The following is a 17,078-nucleotide window of genomic DNA, read 5'->3' on the forward strand; positions in this document are numbered from 1 at the left end:
AACATATGATAACTTTGAAATCTGATGTTGACTTGCTCCATTCTATCGTATGAATGTGGTAGCAGTAAATAATTAGTCTGAAAGATGACAAATGATTAACGATATGAAAAAGGGCATGAAGGGACGAAATTATAATAGTCATCATTGTGGTAATGATAAAAGGAAGAACACTATGAGTTCTTCAAATAGTCCTTCAAAATGTGAAGGCAATTTTTATTATCAAAATGGTATGAAAGGTCATTAGACTTGTGAATGTTGTCAACCCAATAATTTGACAAGTTTATAAATCCTCTATCATGAGACAAGAAGATAAAGTGATGGTACACTTGATCTTTCAAAGTGATGTTGAGGTGTGTCATAGAAATATGATGAATTTTAAAACCATGACAATGTACTTATAATGCAAATTTATGAAGTACATATAAATGATTAGTCCATTCCTTGAAGAGAATGTGACTTGTGATGAGTATCGTGAATGCTCGACCATTCTATAAGAGAATGGGTCAAGATGTGATAAAATCATTATGGGTTGGATATATATCACAACTCACCTCTATGGAAGGTTTGAGAAAAAATGATATATGCCACATCTCATCTCTACGGGAAGTTTGAGAGAAATAAATAAATTTTATTTGTCATGAATGGTCAATGATCGTGTGCGTTTATACGTCATGGATATTATAATATGTTTGTTATGAACTACCGAAAGGGCAAAAAGAAAGAAGTAATTCTTGCCTATAAAGGTTGTAGTCATGATCAAATATAATGTGTGACAACACAAATTTGTCATTGATTGTGTACCTATGGTACAACAAAAGTAAAGCAAGAAACATGTCTTGCTCGTAATGTTTTGACCATGACAATAATGATATCATTTCTCCTTGAAGGAGATGCTCACAATAGGGATTGTGTCATGCAATATGTGATAGTACACAAAACTAATAGCAAGCTCTAACGAGTTGTGTTATTATCAGAGGAATAATAATGGGGTTGTAGTAGGTCTCAAAAGAAATTTTTTTAAGTTTCGAATGAATTGAAAATAAATATCGAGACGATAAATCACTACAACCGAAGGGGTTATAAATATTTATATAAAAGGTTACCCATTGTTTCCTTTTGTTTGTTGCACACAAACGTGGGCATGCTGATGATATCACATGCGAAAGTAAATTATAAGTGTACTGATATAAAGATTAGTTGGCATGAATGGTTGACCATTCTTGTTTAAATGTGATGCAAATGTAATTGAGAATTCATGTGATTATATGATGAAGAAATAAAAGATTCTTCAAGAATTCTTATGTGTTGCTTGTTCTCTTCATAAAATCATTCTACCAGTTAAGGTTGGGATTGTAATTTCCTGAAGTTTTTGGGACATATAAAAAGGTGGATATGGGCCCATTCACCTGTCATGTGGATCATTTGCAACTATATGACAGATGCATCTATGCGATGATCACATGTGCTTTAGTGTCAACTTACAAATTGGTGTTTGTAAGGTTATTTGCTCGAATTGTTAAATTAAGAGAACAGTTCCAAATTATAAAATTATATTGATAATGCTGGTTGATTTAGCAGAAATTGTATGTCTCCAATTATAGCTAAATCATGGTTATGAGAACAAAACTCCCAAATAAGATTTGGTATGAGATAATTTTATTTAACATGTAGCAACACATGTATGCATCAAACCAACAAGGTTTCCCCATTAAAATTGGTTCAGGGTCAAGAACCATATAATTTTCATTTAAAATGTTGAATGTGCGGTTATGATTTTAATTGCTCCACCACGCACAAAGATGAACTTCCAAATAAGGTTGGAATGAACGTTAGATTTTCTAACATTAGGGGGAGAGATGATTGACAGCTGAAAATTATGTGTGAGGTTAATTATGAATTATCTAGATCCTCGTTAAAAAAAATATGTGAACTTAAAAGTTCAAAGGATAATTCATTTGCATAATGTTGCAAATCAATTGCCAGATGAATGTACTGACCCTATGAAATAATTCAACTGCAAATGCTCCAATATGAAGTCCTTGAAGGACATAGTCTATGATACGCTGGAAGCGTAACAGACCAATCGGTTCCAAATATAAAATTCCTTAAAAAAAGGAAGGAGCAAATGATCAACATGGTCATGATAATGAGGCAAGTTCTATAAAAGAGCACAATGACATAACACTTCATAAAACTCGGGAAAAGGTTCAGGTACCTGAAAAATAAAGAAAAATGAAGAGATCTCGATAAGTTATGTCTTGTTGGAATCGATATCAAATAACCATCGACGTTATTTTTGATATGAGGTAGCGCTCAATGATATAAATTGTGACGAGGATCTTGAATTCAAATCTGTCATATGGACAGATAAATGGTTGACCAAGTAAAATGCACAATTCAAGTATATTTTGTTTCACTTAGAAAAGTGACATTTTGGACTGGTAGTCCATAAATCAAGGTATAATGTCAGTGGAGTACGATAAGTTATTGTGCAATGGTATAATCGTAATATATCAACTACAATTTGTGCCTTGGGGCATAAAATTTTTTCGCAAAATTCCTGACATTATTGGGGATGTTTTCACCTATGGTGGATGCAATGAGGTTTGTTTTGATCTGACAATATATCAAAAACTTGAATGCATATAATGAATAATTGTCATGTCTAGCTAGACAATGAAGGTTATATGAAAATCCTTGAAGCAATCGAGGTGTCTGAAGCATATAAAAGTTTGAAAGAAACTTTTTCAATAAAGCTTCAAGAATCCTTATATGGATTGAAATAGTCAAGGAAGAAAAGAGTACAAAAGAATGACCCTAATTGTTCTTGTATTTTTATGAAAAGGTCTTGGTAAGACAAAATTTTGTCTTGACCTACAGATTGATAATTTGACAAATGAAATATTTGTCTAACAGTGCACATACACTGAAAAGTTTTGATGCAATTTTATATGGATAAATCGCATTCATTGAGTACCCCAATGATTATGAGATCACTTGACATAAATGATGATTCAGTTTGATCTCAAAAGAAGGATGAAGAGTTTCTTGGTGATGAAACTCTATATCTTGGTGCAATCAGGGCACTAGTGCATCTTCCTAACAATATTTGACCAGATATTTGTTTTGCAGTAAATTTACTGGCAAGATTCAATTTCTCCCCGATAAAAGGACATTGAAATGGTGTTGAGCACATGATTGAATATACTCGAAGGACCATAGTTATGGATTTATCCTATTTCGAGGAATCCAAGACAAAATTGATTGTTTATGCAGATGCAGAATATTTATCTGATCCGCATAAAGCACGATCTCAAACACGCTATTTATTTTCATGTGGTAATATCCTGGCAATCAATAAAGCAAATGTTGGTACACAGAAATAAAAGCCCTCCATCAAACATGTCGAAAGTGCGTCTGGTTGAGATAAATGACACACCATATTCAGGAAATGTGTGATTTTTCTTTGAAAATATACCAACCACAATGTACGAAGATTGGAGACATCATCACAAGAAATTAAGTGATGTTTTAATCAGGGGGAGTATAATACGCGTTGCACTCTTTTTCCCTTGACCGAGGTTTTCTTCCCACTTGGTTTTCGTGGCAAGGTTTTTAATGAGGCAACAAATAGTGCGTAGCAAAAGATATGTGTACTCTTTTTCCTTCACTAGAATTTTTTCCCACATTGTTTTTCCTAGTAAGGTTTTAACAAGGCACATTATCTATGGACATCCAAGGGGGAGTGTTATAAATCCATTGAATGAGTGGATAATCCATAAAGTTAGTACATGAACAACCATCCATATTCACTAGGTTTCATGAACCTTTTTGGATAAGAATGTATCTATTTATTATGATACTCAATATGGTGACTTTTGGAATGATTTCTCAACCTATAAATAGGGTTGTTCATTCACCATTGTATGATATACAGATGAGACTTACATATACTTGAATAAGAAGAAAATTCCTCTTCTTCTCTTGTCTTTTTCTCTTTATGATTATATTTTTATGAGCTTGATTTTATAACATGCCGAGATATTTTAACAAATGCGGCCAATATATAGATCTCTAATATGTCCATCTCTTGCCTCTACAATTTTCACCTTCTATTCCTAAGTTTTTTTTTTAACATTATAATTAGTGCACTATACTACTTAGCATGGCTTTCGTACATAAATTTTAAATCATCTATTGCTCCATCAAAAGGAGTTTGCTTTGTATGGGTTTCTCTTTCTACGTAGTTTGTGGTACACCTTTGAGAAAAGTGAATTTATGGTCTTTTCATAAAAATAGATATTTTATGTTTATAATTTTTAAACTTAGTATGATATTCTTTGTTAACTCTCATGCTATTTTACCTTGTACACGTTGTTATTAAACATATTTTTTAGTGTCATCAGATATTTAGTACGATTCTAATTAAATTTGAATTTGTGTCACAAAATTTCATATCGAGGTTAAAACATATTCCTTAACCTAAAACTTAAATATTTAAATTTAAATTTGTGTCACAAAATTTCGTACGAAGGTTAAAGCATATTATTCCTTAACCTAAAAATTAAAACTAACATCAAACAAATTCATCACCAACTCTATTAACAACAATCAATATAACAAAGACAAAATTTATAGCTAATTTCAATAAATAAATAAAAGAAAGAGGAAATATTTACTCTTTATTAACCAATAAGGTAAGTCCATCAATTAAATCATTTATAAAAGAAAAGAGAAAACAATGACCACCTAAAAATTACTAGAACTAAGTAATTAATGTACTACCATAGATTAAATTAAATTGAATAATTAAGTTATTCTAAGCAGTCTAGCCAACCTAGCTAGTGCTACCAATTATTTGTAAGAATCCTAAAATTTCATTTTTCGTATCGGGACCCACTCAAAAGGACCTTCCAATGGTTCCTCCTTCTCAAAGTCGAAGTTGTAACTGCACGCAAATCAAAATTTAAAATTTATTAACTTAATTTAAAATTGATACAGATAACTTCTCATACAAGGTTAAAAGGGGTTAAAAGGAAATGAATTTTTGCTTGTTTGGTTAAAAATATCAAAAAGAATATTAAATATTTTGGAAATTTTAAGTTGTTACACTATTATAATTCTCACCTACGAGCAATCATTTTTTGATAAAATAGTTTTCATCCGTATTGAGTGTTTATATTAAGTTATTATCCGTATTGAGTGTTTATATTAAGTTAACACAAAATGTATTATTACATGATTTAATGAAATAAATTAATTATAAATTTAAATACATGATATGCATATATTAAATACTGATGCAGATAATTTTTACCGTTTGTGTGTAGCCTCAAAATTGAAGTGGAGCAAAAGAAAAATGGAAAACAAAGAGAAGAATAGTCAAGAGTCAAGAATTTAATACGATATGAAAAATCGAGAGAGAGAATTATGTACTTTTGTCGAAGCCTTGTAGATATCCTTTGCTCATGTCTTGTAAAAAACTCTTCAAGTTCTTCTGTAGTCGGAATTAGTGGAGGCTCTGGTTCTTCCAGTGGAGGCAGCATTTCGTCCAATTCTGCTTCTTCTTCCAGTGAAGGCATTTCGTTCAATTCTAGTTCGTCAAATTCTTCCACTGAAGCCATTTCTTCGCCGAATTCTTCTATTTCGTTCAATTCTAGTTCGTCAAATTCTTCCACTGAAGCCATTTCTTCGCCGAATTCTTCTATTTCGTTCAATTCTATTTCGTCAAATTCTTCCACTGGAGGCATTTTCTCCGATTCGTATTCTTCTTCAATCGACTTCTCCTCTCTGCATCAATAACAAAAAGGAGAGATGCTTATATAGTACTACTAGACCGTTATAATATGATTGATCATTTATAAAATTTGAATAGAGCCCAAAAAATAAATAACGCTACTAACTTCTCTGCAACTTCCCCATACTTTTCCTGCAGAAATTCAAAATTCAAATTTAAAATATATCCAATTTTAGATCTCCATAAAAAAAAATTAAAAAAACAGAGAAAATTCAGTTAAATTAGAACTCTTTTTGGCGTACATCTAGATCTAGTGATTTCGAGTTGCTTGAGCAACAAGACATTGAACTCCCGTCCGGTTCATACGTGTCAGAACTCACCACCGGAGTATAATTATCGCATATCTTCCTCTTTTTCCTCATCATCAATGGTACGTCCATATCAACTACTACTACTTCTTCTGACAGTTCGATAATAGTAATAGTAACATCTCCTATTCTGTTACGATACAATTTCTATTGTAAAATTTTCTGTATGTTTGGTCAGATTTATTTCAATTGTGAAGCAGTAGAAAGAGAGAGTAATGAATTTCGTCGGATTCTGCTGCTTATTATTATTGGCTGATGAGTAGTGCTCTCATTTTTGTGTGGTCCTCCACACACACATCCGTTTAATCTAACGGCGACTAAACGGAATTATTATTATTAGATTTTAAAGTTTATAAATCAAAGCTTTTTTTTGTTTCCTGATGAAGTACAAATATATAATTAACTTTAATTTAAATATATCTTTAATCCTATCAAAATAGGACTATATAAGGTGTTCTTTTAAAAAAGAAAATAACATGAAATGACAAAATAATGAGATCTAATAATAAGTTATAATAATTTAAAAATACTAAATCATGCATAAATAAGTCTAATAACTAGTTGTTGCATGACTAAACATTGAAGAAAAATTAAAATTAAGTTATGTATTTTACTATCTAAATCAATATAGAATTAAAGAACAAACTTTTATTATTATTGTAATTCTTAATATTAAATTAACTTTTTTTCTATTCACATTAGTACTGATTTAATTTTAATTTGAGCTTTATTAGAAACTGAAAAAGTGTAAACTAGAAGCTAAACAATTGTTTCGGTAGTTTTGGTGGAAAGGTTTGTTAACAGAATGAAAAAGTTAAAAACTAGAATATCTAGGTTTTAATTGGTTTAACTTGGTATGACGGAACACAAAATTTAAGAAACTAGAAAATAAAATTAATTTTATAATCTTAAATTGAAAAAAAAATGTATGAAATGCCATAACATACTTCTAGTAGTATTTCTTGAATTTAAAAAAAACTTAAACTTATATCTTCTATTCGTATTGTAAATTAGATATAATTTTATTTTTTCATAGGTTAGAAACAAATTACTATCTTAACGTCTTAATTAAGGCTAGAAGTAAAAAAATTAGCCTGCTTAATAATTAGTTAATTATTAGATTAATAATTAGCTTAATTATTTTGGTCCCATTAAAGTTGGTTTTATTATATGCATTAAGAAAATAAAATGAATCTTATAATCTTAGATGGAAAAAAAAATGTATGACGTACCACAACGTATATACTTCTACTAGAACTTCTTGAATTATAAAAAAAACTTAAACTTATATCGTTCTATCTCGTATTGTAGATTAGATACAATTTTATTTTTTCATAGGTTAGAAATAAATTGCTATCTTAACGTCTTAATTAAGGTTAGAAGTGAAAATTTTAGTCTGGTTAATAATTAGTTAATTATTAGATTAATAATTAGCTTAATTATTAGCTTAATTATTTTGGTCCCATTAAAGTTGTTTTTAGTATATACATTAAGAAAATAAAATTAATCTTATAATTTAGATGGAAAAATAATCTATGACGTACCACAACATACTTCTACTAGAACTTCTTGAATTATTAAAAAAACTTAAACTTATATTGTTCTATCCCGTATTGTAGATTTGATACAATTTTATTTTTTCATAGGTTAGAACTTAATTGCTATCTTAACGTCTTAATTAAGGTTAGTAGAGCCGTCAATATGGGCTAGGTCCGTTGGGCCGACCTGGCCTAACCCGGGATTTAATAGGGCTGGGCTAAGATTTTTGGAGCCCATTTAAGAAAAGGATTTTTTAGCCCGGCCTGAATAAGCCTGCTCATTTGGGGGGTTTGAGAAATATCGGTAGGGCCGGCCCGTGTGCCAATAAAAATTAATTTAAAAATATAATATAATATTAAAATTTAAAATAAAGAGAGTCCAAAATCAAAACAATTAGGTTAATATTTCTATTTAGATATTTATACTTTTAGTTTAAAAAAAACTTAATAAATATTAAGGAAAATGCACAAGTACCCCCTAGACTATGTCCAAAATTCCTGAGACACAACTTAACTAAACTAAGGTCCTATTACCCCTGAACTTCTTTTTTTATATATATAATTTTATACACTTTTTGTCTTATGTGGCACTCTATGTGACTCCACGCAATTGAGGCGCGTCAGAGATATTTGGATGCCACGTAAGCCAAAGAGGTACACAAAATAAAAAAAAATAAGTTCAGGGGGGGTAATACGACCTTAGTAAGGTGTGTCTTTGGAATTTCGGTCATAGTCTAGGGGGTACTTGTGCATTTTCCCTAAATATTATAAAGATAATTTTATTTGTGAATTTGATTAACAAGTAGTGACAAGGTCTCATTTGTTTCCATTAAGATTAAGACGTTTGAATTTGAATACACATTTAAATATTAAGATGTGCATTAAGATCTAGATGTGTAAATCTGAATATTAAAATATTGTCTCTGAATCTGAACACTAAATTATTGGGACAGTTTGTTTTCAATATCTGAATGCACATATGAAATTAAACGTTATATCAATAAAATATTATAAAAACCTTGTTAGTAAAATAGTTTTTTTCATATAAAATAATATTTTGAACATTTTTACCGTAGTAAGGTAATATGATTTATCTTTTAAGAACTCAACATCAAATTACATCATTAATATGACTATTTTTTGCACTCAAATACTTTGAGAATTTAATATAATGCAATTTAAAATAGTTTATATAAAGTAGTAAATATATAGTTTAGGAAAATATTTTATTTTACTATAAATTTTTTTTATTGTTATCGATCAAATAACTAATACTTTCTTATTTTTTAAAACCGTGCTAAATATTATATCATGGGAGTGTTTATCAATTCAAATATATTGATTAATTTTAGAAAGTAAAAGATGTATATTAAGTTAATATGAATAAAGGAAATTATAATGGCAAGCATGTAATTAATATTAATTAAATAAGAAAACAATTTTTATGAGTTGTCGTGATTTAGTTGAATTATTAAGATAGGAGTCTTATTTTTTAGTCTGAATAGTGTTAAGGGTGTGTTACAGATCTGATTCATTCAGATATATCCAGACCCATTAAGAGGCTTATAAGAAAATAAAACAAACGAACTTTATTGAATTGAATCTGAATAATTAAGATCCAGTTCTTAAAAACAAACACACTTAATGAGGCAAATCTGAATGATTAAGATTCAAACCCCATTAAGTGCAAACAAATGAGGCCTAACATAATGTTAATTGTTTTGTCGATATTTATGATAATATTTTTAAATTATAATTTATAATTTAATTTAATAATTATAAAAATATATATATAATTTGTTAAAAAGTAGGCTGGCCCGGCAAGCCTGTAGCCCACGTACTTGTGGGCTGGGCCGACCATTTTCTGGCCCACACAAAAAATGGGCTAGCATGACCTAGCCCGTAAAATGTCAAAGCCTGTATGAGTTAGCCCGGATGGGGTGGGCTAGTCTGCTATGTCCATATCTCATATAAACATATATGTCTTAACTTTCATACTCGATAAGCGTGATAAACCAAACATAAACAAACTTATCTTGCTCCTAATATTAGCCACCATTTCTGTAGCATAGCGGGATAGCTGTGTGAACTAGAGGTTGTACTCTTGCACACTTATAGAATCCCATTTCTTATTCAGAAACTCTCTTACCTTGGCTTTCCTTAACTCTCAAGGAAAGAAGCGCTCCAAGAAAACACTTGAAACATAACCCAACTCAAAGGTGGTGCCCCCTTTACCCTGTTCTTCTTTCATTGATCATACCATATCATAGCAATACATTTGAGCTGATATGAAGCTAAATCCACACGTTATTCATCGGCAATACATATCGTCTAACATTTTCTAAAGTGTTACACAAATTTCTTTGGATCCTTAGAGATATTCGACCCCGTGAACTCTGGGATTCATCCTCAAAAACTCATGGATTCTCGATGTATTAACCATATCCTAATGACCCACTCTTTTTTCACCAGCCTAGTTTACCATAACATAAGTCAACATCGGGATAACATTTTTTAACTCAGCATAGTGATATCTCTGTGAGGGGTTTGCACTTCTGGTGCATTGAGAGCTTCTTAACCTTGAGGATTAATATTTTTCCTAGCAAGATGTCAATGAACAACTCTTCGTGAAGACATAATCTGAAAAGACATGCGTAAGCATGAGTTAGAAGAAACATTTATAGAGTTGAACTCTATCGCATGAACAAGAGTAGAAGTGAAATATTCCTAAATGTCGTAGCCTCCTGATTATAGATGTGGTGTGCTTCACACTGATAAGAAGGACTCTACATACAGAATCCCTAGGACTCTTGAACTTTGTGCTCTAATACCAAGTTTGTCTATCACGCCTCAAGCCTAGACCCTGAATGTGGCCAACATTCCAGAACCATCGCTGATTCTTAAGCAAACTCTTGACCTGACTAATGGAAGTCTTAAATAAAAATGGGAACTTCAAATGCATAATTATACTTTAAAGTCTCAATTGAAAGTTAACTCAAATAAATATCTAGAAATACTTAACAAGATATAAGTAACCATCTCAAGATCTCAAAACATCTTAACAAAAGGGGGGAAATGAGAGACTCCTTAACTCTAACTATCTGTGAAACCTCTAATACTAAGATAGTTTGGTAAAGAACTTTCGAAAACTTTAAAAAGCAAAAAATAAGTGTGAATCCGTTCGGAAAGTAATGAGGCTCACTAAAGCTAGCTGGAGTGCAAGTGGTATCAATGAAGCACCTGTTGATGACCCTGAACACCTGTATTTACATTATAAAAATATATAGGACGAATGACATCAATACATTGAACGTACGAGTATGCAAGGAAAAATGAAAGCATGAATAGAAAAACTGATAAGACTTGAAGAGTACTCACTTCAACTCAACACATTACAAAAGCAACAACAAAAGATTTACATGTGGTAAAGCTTCATAAATAACAGATGTCAACTCAAGGATGTATATAAAATACTCTTTACTTTTATTTGGGAGATTTTCTAACCTAAAATCATCACCACGAGCTATGTGATGATACTGTCACATTTCGAAATCACACCCTAGCAGATATGACATTCTCGGAATGCAATCGGCGTACTTGAGCTCTCGAAGGTTTTGTACAAACCCTTCCTTATCGTTCATCGCATATAAACATATGAAAAGTAGTGCGGAATTAAAACTTTTCATAAACATTCTATAAGTCTTTAAAAACTCTTTCATATAAAAGTCATAAGAAATACTAAGTCTCAATCACATCAAAGCTTAGACAGGAGAATACTTGGGACACAACCCATACTTCAAAATATATAAATACTTAGTTTATTACAATGTTTTAAAATAAAAGCCATAAAAGACATCTATGCCCTCGAGTCAAATGAGGACATACTTCAACTTCACTTGAATGATGCTACGATCCAAGTCTTGCTTCCCAAATTCTCCTCACCTACCAACCATTATAGAGATAGATAAAAGCATGGAATTAGTACAACCACATGTACTAAGTATGACATAATGCATAAAATTATGAAGACGGACATTTATTAGAAATATGAATCTTTTTCATTTAAAAATCATATCATAATCATAAGAATAACATTTAACATCTTAGAAACACATAAGATAACATTTAAGCAATTTAGCACATTTTAAACCCACTTTACAGTAACCTCAATTCACTATTACAGTGAAGTGCCTTCGCTTCACTTTAGACATAATAAAGTTATATTTGCAATTTGAAATAAACAATACTTAAAAATATATATAAAAGAAATATTGAATTTCTTAAATATACTTTTTAATATAAATCACAAGTAAAACATAAAACACAATATTTAAAAGTATATCAATTATAGATGTTCAAACATAAAAAATCAACCAAACCATAATGAAAATAACTAAAAAGGGACAAAAGTGGTTAACTCCAACTTAATTCTAAACATATATATAGTTTGGTTTTTTTGGTTTTTTAATTTTCATTTTTCTAAATTCGAAACCAAACCAATAAACCAAACAAAGTAAATTACCAATCCAAAACTAAACCAAAAATCAAAAAAATCAATCCAAATTAGAATTCGATTAGATTTTTCAGTTTAATTCAAATAGTGCACACCCCTATTTAAAACTAGAGGTGTGTTGATTTTTCAAATATTGAATTTTTAAATTTATAAACTAATCAAATTAATAGATTCAAGATTTTTAACTTCGGATTTTTAGGAATTTATTCGAGTTTTCAGATTTATTCGTGTATTTGATTTTTTTGAATAAAATATTCATATACGTAGATAATTAATTTTGTGCTCCAAATACTTCTTTAGTCCTATCAATATACAACTATTTACGATGTTTCTTAAGAAAATAACACAAAATATGGGAAGAATGATAACATTAACATATTCAATAAAAACTAATAATGAAATTACGCAAAATAAATATTGAAAATTAATAAGCCATAATGAAATGAAAATCATATAAAAGTACTGAATCATGCTAAAAATAAGTCTAATAAGTATCAGTTTCATCATTAAACACTGAAAGAAAAATTAAAATTATATTATGTATTTTAAATGTCTAAACCAACATAAAATTAAAAAACAAATATTCAACAGTGTTGTCATTCTTAGTGTTGAATTAATTTTTTTGTAATATTAGTATTGACTTGATTTTAAATTGAGCTATATTGGAGTTACTAATATCTATGGACTTTAACATTTATTCGACCATTAAAAATTTTTAGATCTCAAAAAAATAGAAACAATATGTTAAAAGATAAAAATTATGAAAAGTATAAGAAATATTTAAAAATTATATCAAAATAAATACTTGTACATATAAATAATTTTTTTTAAAAAAAATATAGATAATGTCAGGCTGGTTTTAATCTTGGGTTGTTTTTTTTAATGGAAAATTACGCAACAAACAAACTTATACTATTTAATTATACATCATGACTATAGTTTGCTATAGTTACCACTATCGACTAACATTATACATTAATTACGTGGGCTGACTTCGAGTTTGTATAATTAGTCACGTTTGTATATGTATAATTTGCCAGAATATACAAATACATATGTATAATATACAATTATTTAACCTATATACATATACATTCACCTGTCTCCCACTCTCTCCCTTCTCTTGCTCCCCTCTCTCCTCCCTCTCTCAATCTCACTCGCCTCTCTCCTCCCTCTCCCAATCTCTCCTGTCATATATACAAATACATATGTATAATATACAATTATATACATATACAATTCACCTCTCTCCAACTCTCTGCCCTCTCTCGCTCGCCTCTCTCCTTCCTCTCTCGATCTCGCTCGCCTCTCTCCTCCCTCTCCCAATCTCTCTTGCCATATATACAAATGCATTTGTATAATATACAATTATCTAACCAATATACATATACAATTCACCTTTCTCCCACTCTTTTCCCCTCTCTCTCGCCTCTTTCCTCTCTCTCCCAATCTCACCCCTCCCTCTCCTCCATGTAATATGTAGCTACAAATTATAATTATCAAACTGTAGCTATATGGAGTAATTAATTATTTTTAAGTGGCTATATGTGAAAGTTTTCCTTTTTTTAATTAAAACCAAACCACCCCAAGTATATACTATTTTTTTCCCAATACCAAATTATTGGTTGTTTTTTTTTTTAGAAAAAGTTGACTTAATTTTGCAATTTGATTCGATTTTATACCCTCTAATTAATATCAAGATCTTTATTTATTTTTGGTAGGCTTGAGATTTACCTTACAAAATTGGACGCGTTGGAGCTCTTACAAACTTTAATGAATATTGAAGTAAACTTTAAATTTGGACTCCTTTTATTATACTCAAAAGACTGGAATATATATTTACTTTATTGTATATTAGTTAAGTGTATTTTAGAAACAGTTTCTCTATCTTACAAGATAGGATCTAGGGGTGAGTCTGCACACACATCATTCAAATGCTTCACTTGTTGAATTACACTAAATATAACATTATTGTTATATATTTTCTAATTAATTTTTCAACAACGTCACTCAAGCCTTATAGGCCAACATGCTTACTCGAGCACCTCCTTCTATATATAATGAGCTTCAAAATCTTAGTTTAATCCTATTTAATCACAGAATGATTGACTAAATTAGCTTAAATTGAATGAAGTCTATATTAATGACTTTAGTTGCTTAAAACTAAAAAAAAGAAACAATGTTTTCCTTCTCTCTCTTTCTTATAACTAATAACACAAGTTTTGTAGGAAAAAGAAAAAAGTGGTAATCTTGGAGGGGTAGGGTGATGTTCAAACTCATTCTAGTCTAGTCATGTTATAGGCAAGTTTTGTTCCCACAATTTTTCAGATTTGAAACTTGAAAGACCACAAGCCTTGAGGGGACAATGACTTTAATGTTATCCTATATAACTTTTAAAGGGAATCAGAGTAATGAAAAGATGTAACTCATAATTCCAATCCAAAGACTTGCCAAAAGGAAGTGAGAAAAAAGAGAGTAGAGGGGGAAAAAAGGTGGAAAAGAACATGATATTAATAATTAAAGAATGTGGCGACAAAGAGTTAAAATAATTAATGCTCAATGCTCAATATACAAATATGTCTGTTTAATTTAACATTTATGTTCTTCAATATGGAGAGTTTACGATAAATATTTAAATTTGTATAAAATTAAATAAATAAATATGTGTATTGTATGTGAAATGTAGAGTATTATGTTGAATATGTTACATAAAATACATATGTTTGTTCATTCAATTTTATATAAGTTTAAGTATTTATATGTGCACATCTAATTTGAAGGATATCTATAAGTGACAATTGATGTCAAGTTAAAAGACACGTTTATATATTATGTCCTAAATTAACAATAGTAAGTTATCAATATAGATTCTAGTGCAATGATTGAAATATGTCTCCATTAATCAAAGATCTTTAATTTGAATCTCTTAAAATGAAAAAAAAAGGGGCAACTTTCACATATAGCAAATAAAAAATTCATATTTGTATGCTATGGCAAAGTTTGCATAATTGCGCTCCATAGCAAACATAGAAACTGTATAATTCGCTATACATATACAGTTGAAGCAAATTGTATAAAACGAAGTGTATAAAACAAGAAAGAGAAAACACTTGGGCAGAGAACTGTATAAAAATGAAGTGTATGAAACGAATTGTATTATTATAAGTGTGTAGAACGATTATATACAATTTGAATTTGTATAAAATGAGAAAGAGAGAAAGACAAAAGAGACTTGACAAGGAATATACAATTGAATCGAATTGTATAAAACGAGAAAGAGAGAAATTAGATACAATTTGAAAATTGTATAAAACGAGAAAGAGAGAAAGGCAAAAGAAACTGGGCAGGGGAGTATTTTTATTGTATAATTATAAGTGTATAGGACGAAAATATATGTACTTGCATGTGTATATATAATTTTCTCACGCTTTATACAAACAGAAACGCAATTTATACATTTCGCTTCTGTTTGTATAAGTGAGAAAGGCGAGGGTGGCGAGCGAGATTTGGGAGAGTGGCGAGCGAGATCTGGAAGAGGGGAGAGAGGGGAACAAAAAATATATGTATTTATACAATTTTCTCTACTTTATACAGTTAGAAACAATTTTATACATTTGTGTTTCGATAAAAAGTGAGGAAGCGAGCGAGAGATTGCAGGAGAGTGGCGAGCGAGATATTTGGAGAGAGACGCCCGGAAATTTTTCGCAAACGTTTGCTATGGAGCACAATTAAATCAAACCCTAGCTACTCAATTTATTTTAGGTTATTATTTTGCTATTAATTACAATTTTCCCAAAAAAAATCTTGTTAAAAACATCATCCTCACTCCTTACAAATGGATTTTATAATGATGAATTTAAATTTAACTATGTCCGATATAATTATCTACCAAAAAAATGAAAACAATAAAAATAATAATTAATTTTTTCTAAAAAAAGAAAGAAGCAGAAAAGGATAAGTTATTTGTTTGTTATAAATAAAATTTAAAAATTAGCTTGACTCAACTATATATATATATATATATATATATATATGTTTTCAAGTACAGATCATTCTTCCATAAAAGGACTTTTTTCTTATCTCTTCGAAAGTGTAGTAATTAGGTCTTCGACTCTTTTGGTTTGGAGTAGACATTTGTTGGTCCCTTTTCCCACTTCCTATCCTTTTCTCCTTTTTATTCCTCCATATTGTTAAAAATATTTATAAATTTATATTAAAAATATAAAACGTTTTGCTATTAAAATTAATTTATTTAAAAGTATAAATACCATAAATTTGCAAAAAGAATCTGTCACACCCCTTTTTCGCGCGGCGGCGTAAGGGTTTTTCCAATTTAAGTGACGTTATTAATTAAGGGATTATTTTAATTTTTTCAGAGTCGCCACTTGGAATTGAGTTATGGTGTTCCAAGTCACCTTTTTTATTTAACCCCTAATCAAAAGGAAATGACTCTTTGTTTGGTCTGCGAACGAGTTTGGGTAAGGAATTCTGTTGACCGAGGGGAAGGTATTAGGCATCCCTCGAGTCCCGTGGTTCTAGCACAGTCGCTTTATGGACTTTTATGACTTAAACTAATTATTTAAAAATTCTATGGTTAAAACAAATGTATTTACCCTCATTCTTTAATTTATTTAAATATATTAAAAACTACCTTATTTTATTAATCTATGCCCTTTAATTAAAATATATATACGCATATAAATTAAATCAAACAAAGCAGAATAAAATAAGATATTCTTTATTTTTACTTTTTCGTTTGTTACTATTTTATTTTTTTTACGCTCTTTTTTCTTTTGCCTTCTCATCTTTTACTATTATTATTATTTTATTGTTATTATTATTTTTTATACTTTCAAGGTTTTTTATTTTTTATTCAACCTTATTTTTTGTTTGGACAAAGAAACTTTCAAAAAAAAAAAAAA

The 17,078-nt window shown here is 29.8% G+C and overlaps 1 protein-coding gene across 1 annotated transcript; it reads right to left on the reverse strand.

The window, feature by feature from the left end:
- Positions 1-4,698: 4,698 nt before the first annotated feature.
- Positions 4,699-6,342, reverse strand: LOC107012726 (cyclin-dependent kinase inhibitor 1-like). Its single transcript, XM_015212640.2, has 4 exons — positions 6,040-6,342; positions 5,904-5,929; positions 5,437-5,790; positions 4,699-4,948 (listed from the first exon to the last, which is right to left on the reverse strand). The coding sequence occupies exons 1-4, from the start codon at positions 6,175-6,177 to the stop codon at positions 4,870-4,872; spliced, it is 597 nt and encodes a 198-aa protein (XP_015068126.1). The 5' UTR covers positions 6,178-6,342; the 3' UTR covers positions 4,699-4,869.
- Positions 6,343-17,078: the final 10,736 nt, after the last annotated feature.

Source organism: Solanum pennellii, chromosome 3 (assembly GCF_001406875.1).
Source record: "Solanum pennellii chromosome 3, SPENNV200".
Classification (NCBI taxonomy): domain Eukaryota; kingdom Viridiplantae; phylum Streptophyta; class Magnoliopsida; order Solanales; family Solanaceae; genus Solanum; species Solanum pennellii.

Bases quoted from the DNA above. Each gene is read 5' to 3' on its own strand.
- LOC107012726 (XM_015212640.2), bottom strand. From the start codon at position 6,177: ATGGACGTACCATTGATGATGAGGAAAAAGAGGAAGATATGCGATAAT. The intron at 5,791-5,903 runs GTTAGTAGCGTT...TTATTGATGCAG, and splicing joins TATGGGGAAGTTGCAGAGAA to AGAGGAGAAGTCGATTGAAG. The intron at 4,949-5,436 runs GTACATAATTCT...ATTTGCGTGCAG, and splicing joins TCTACAAGGCTTCGACAAAA to TTACAACTTCGACTTTGAGA.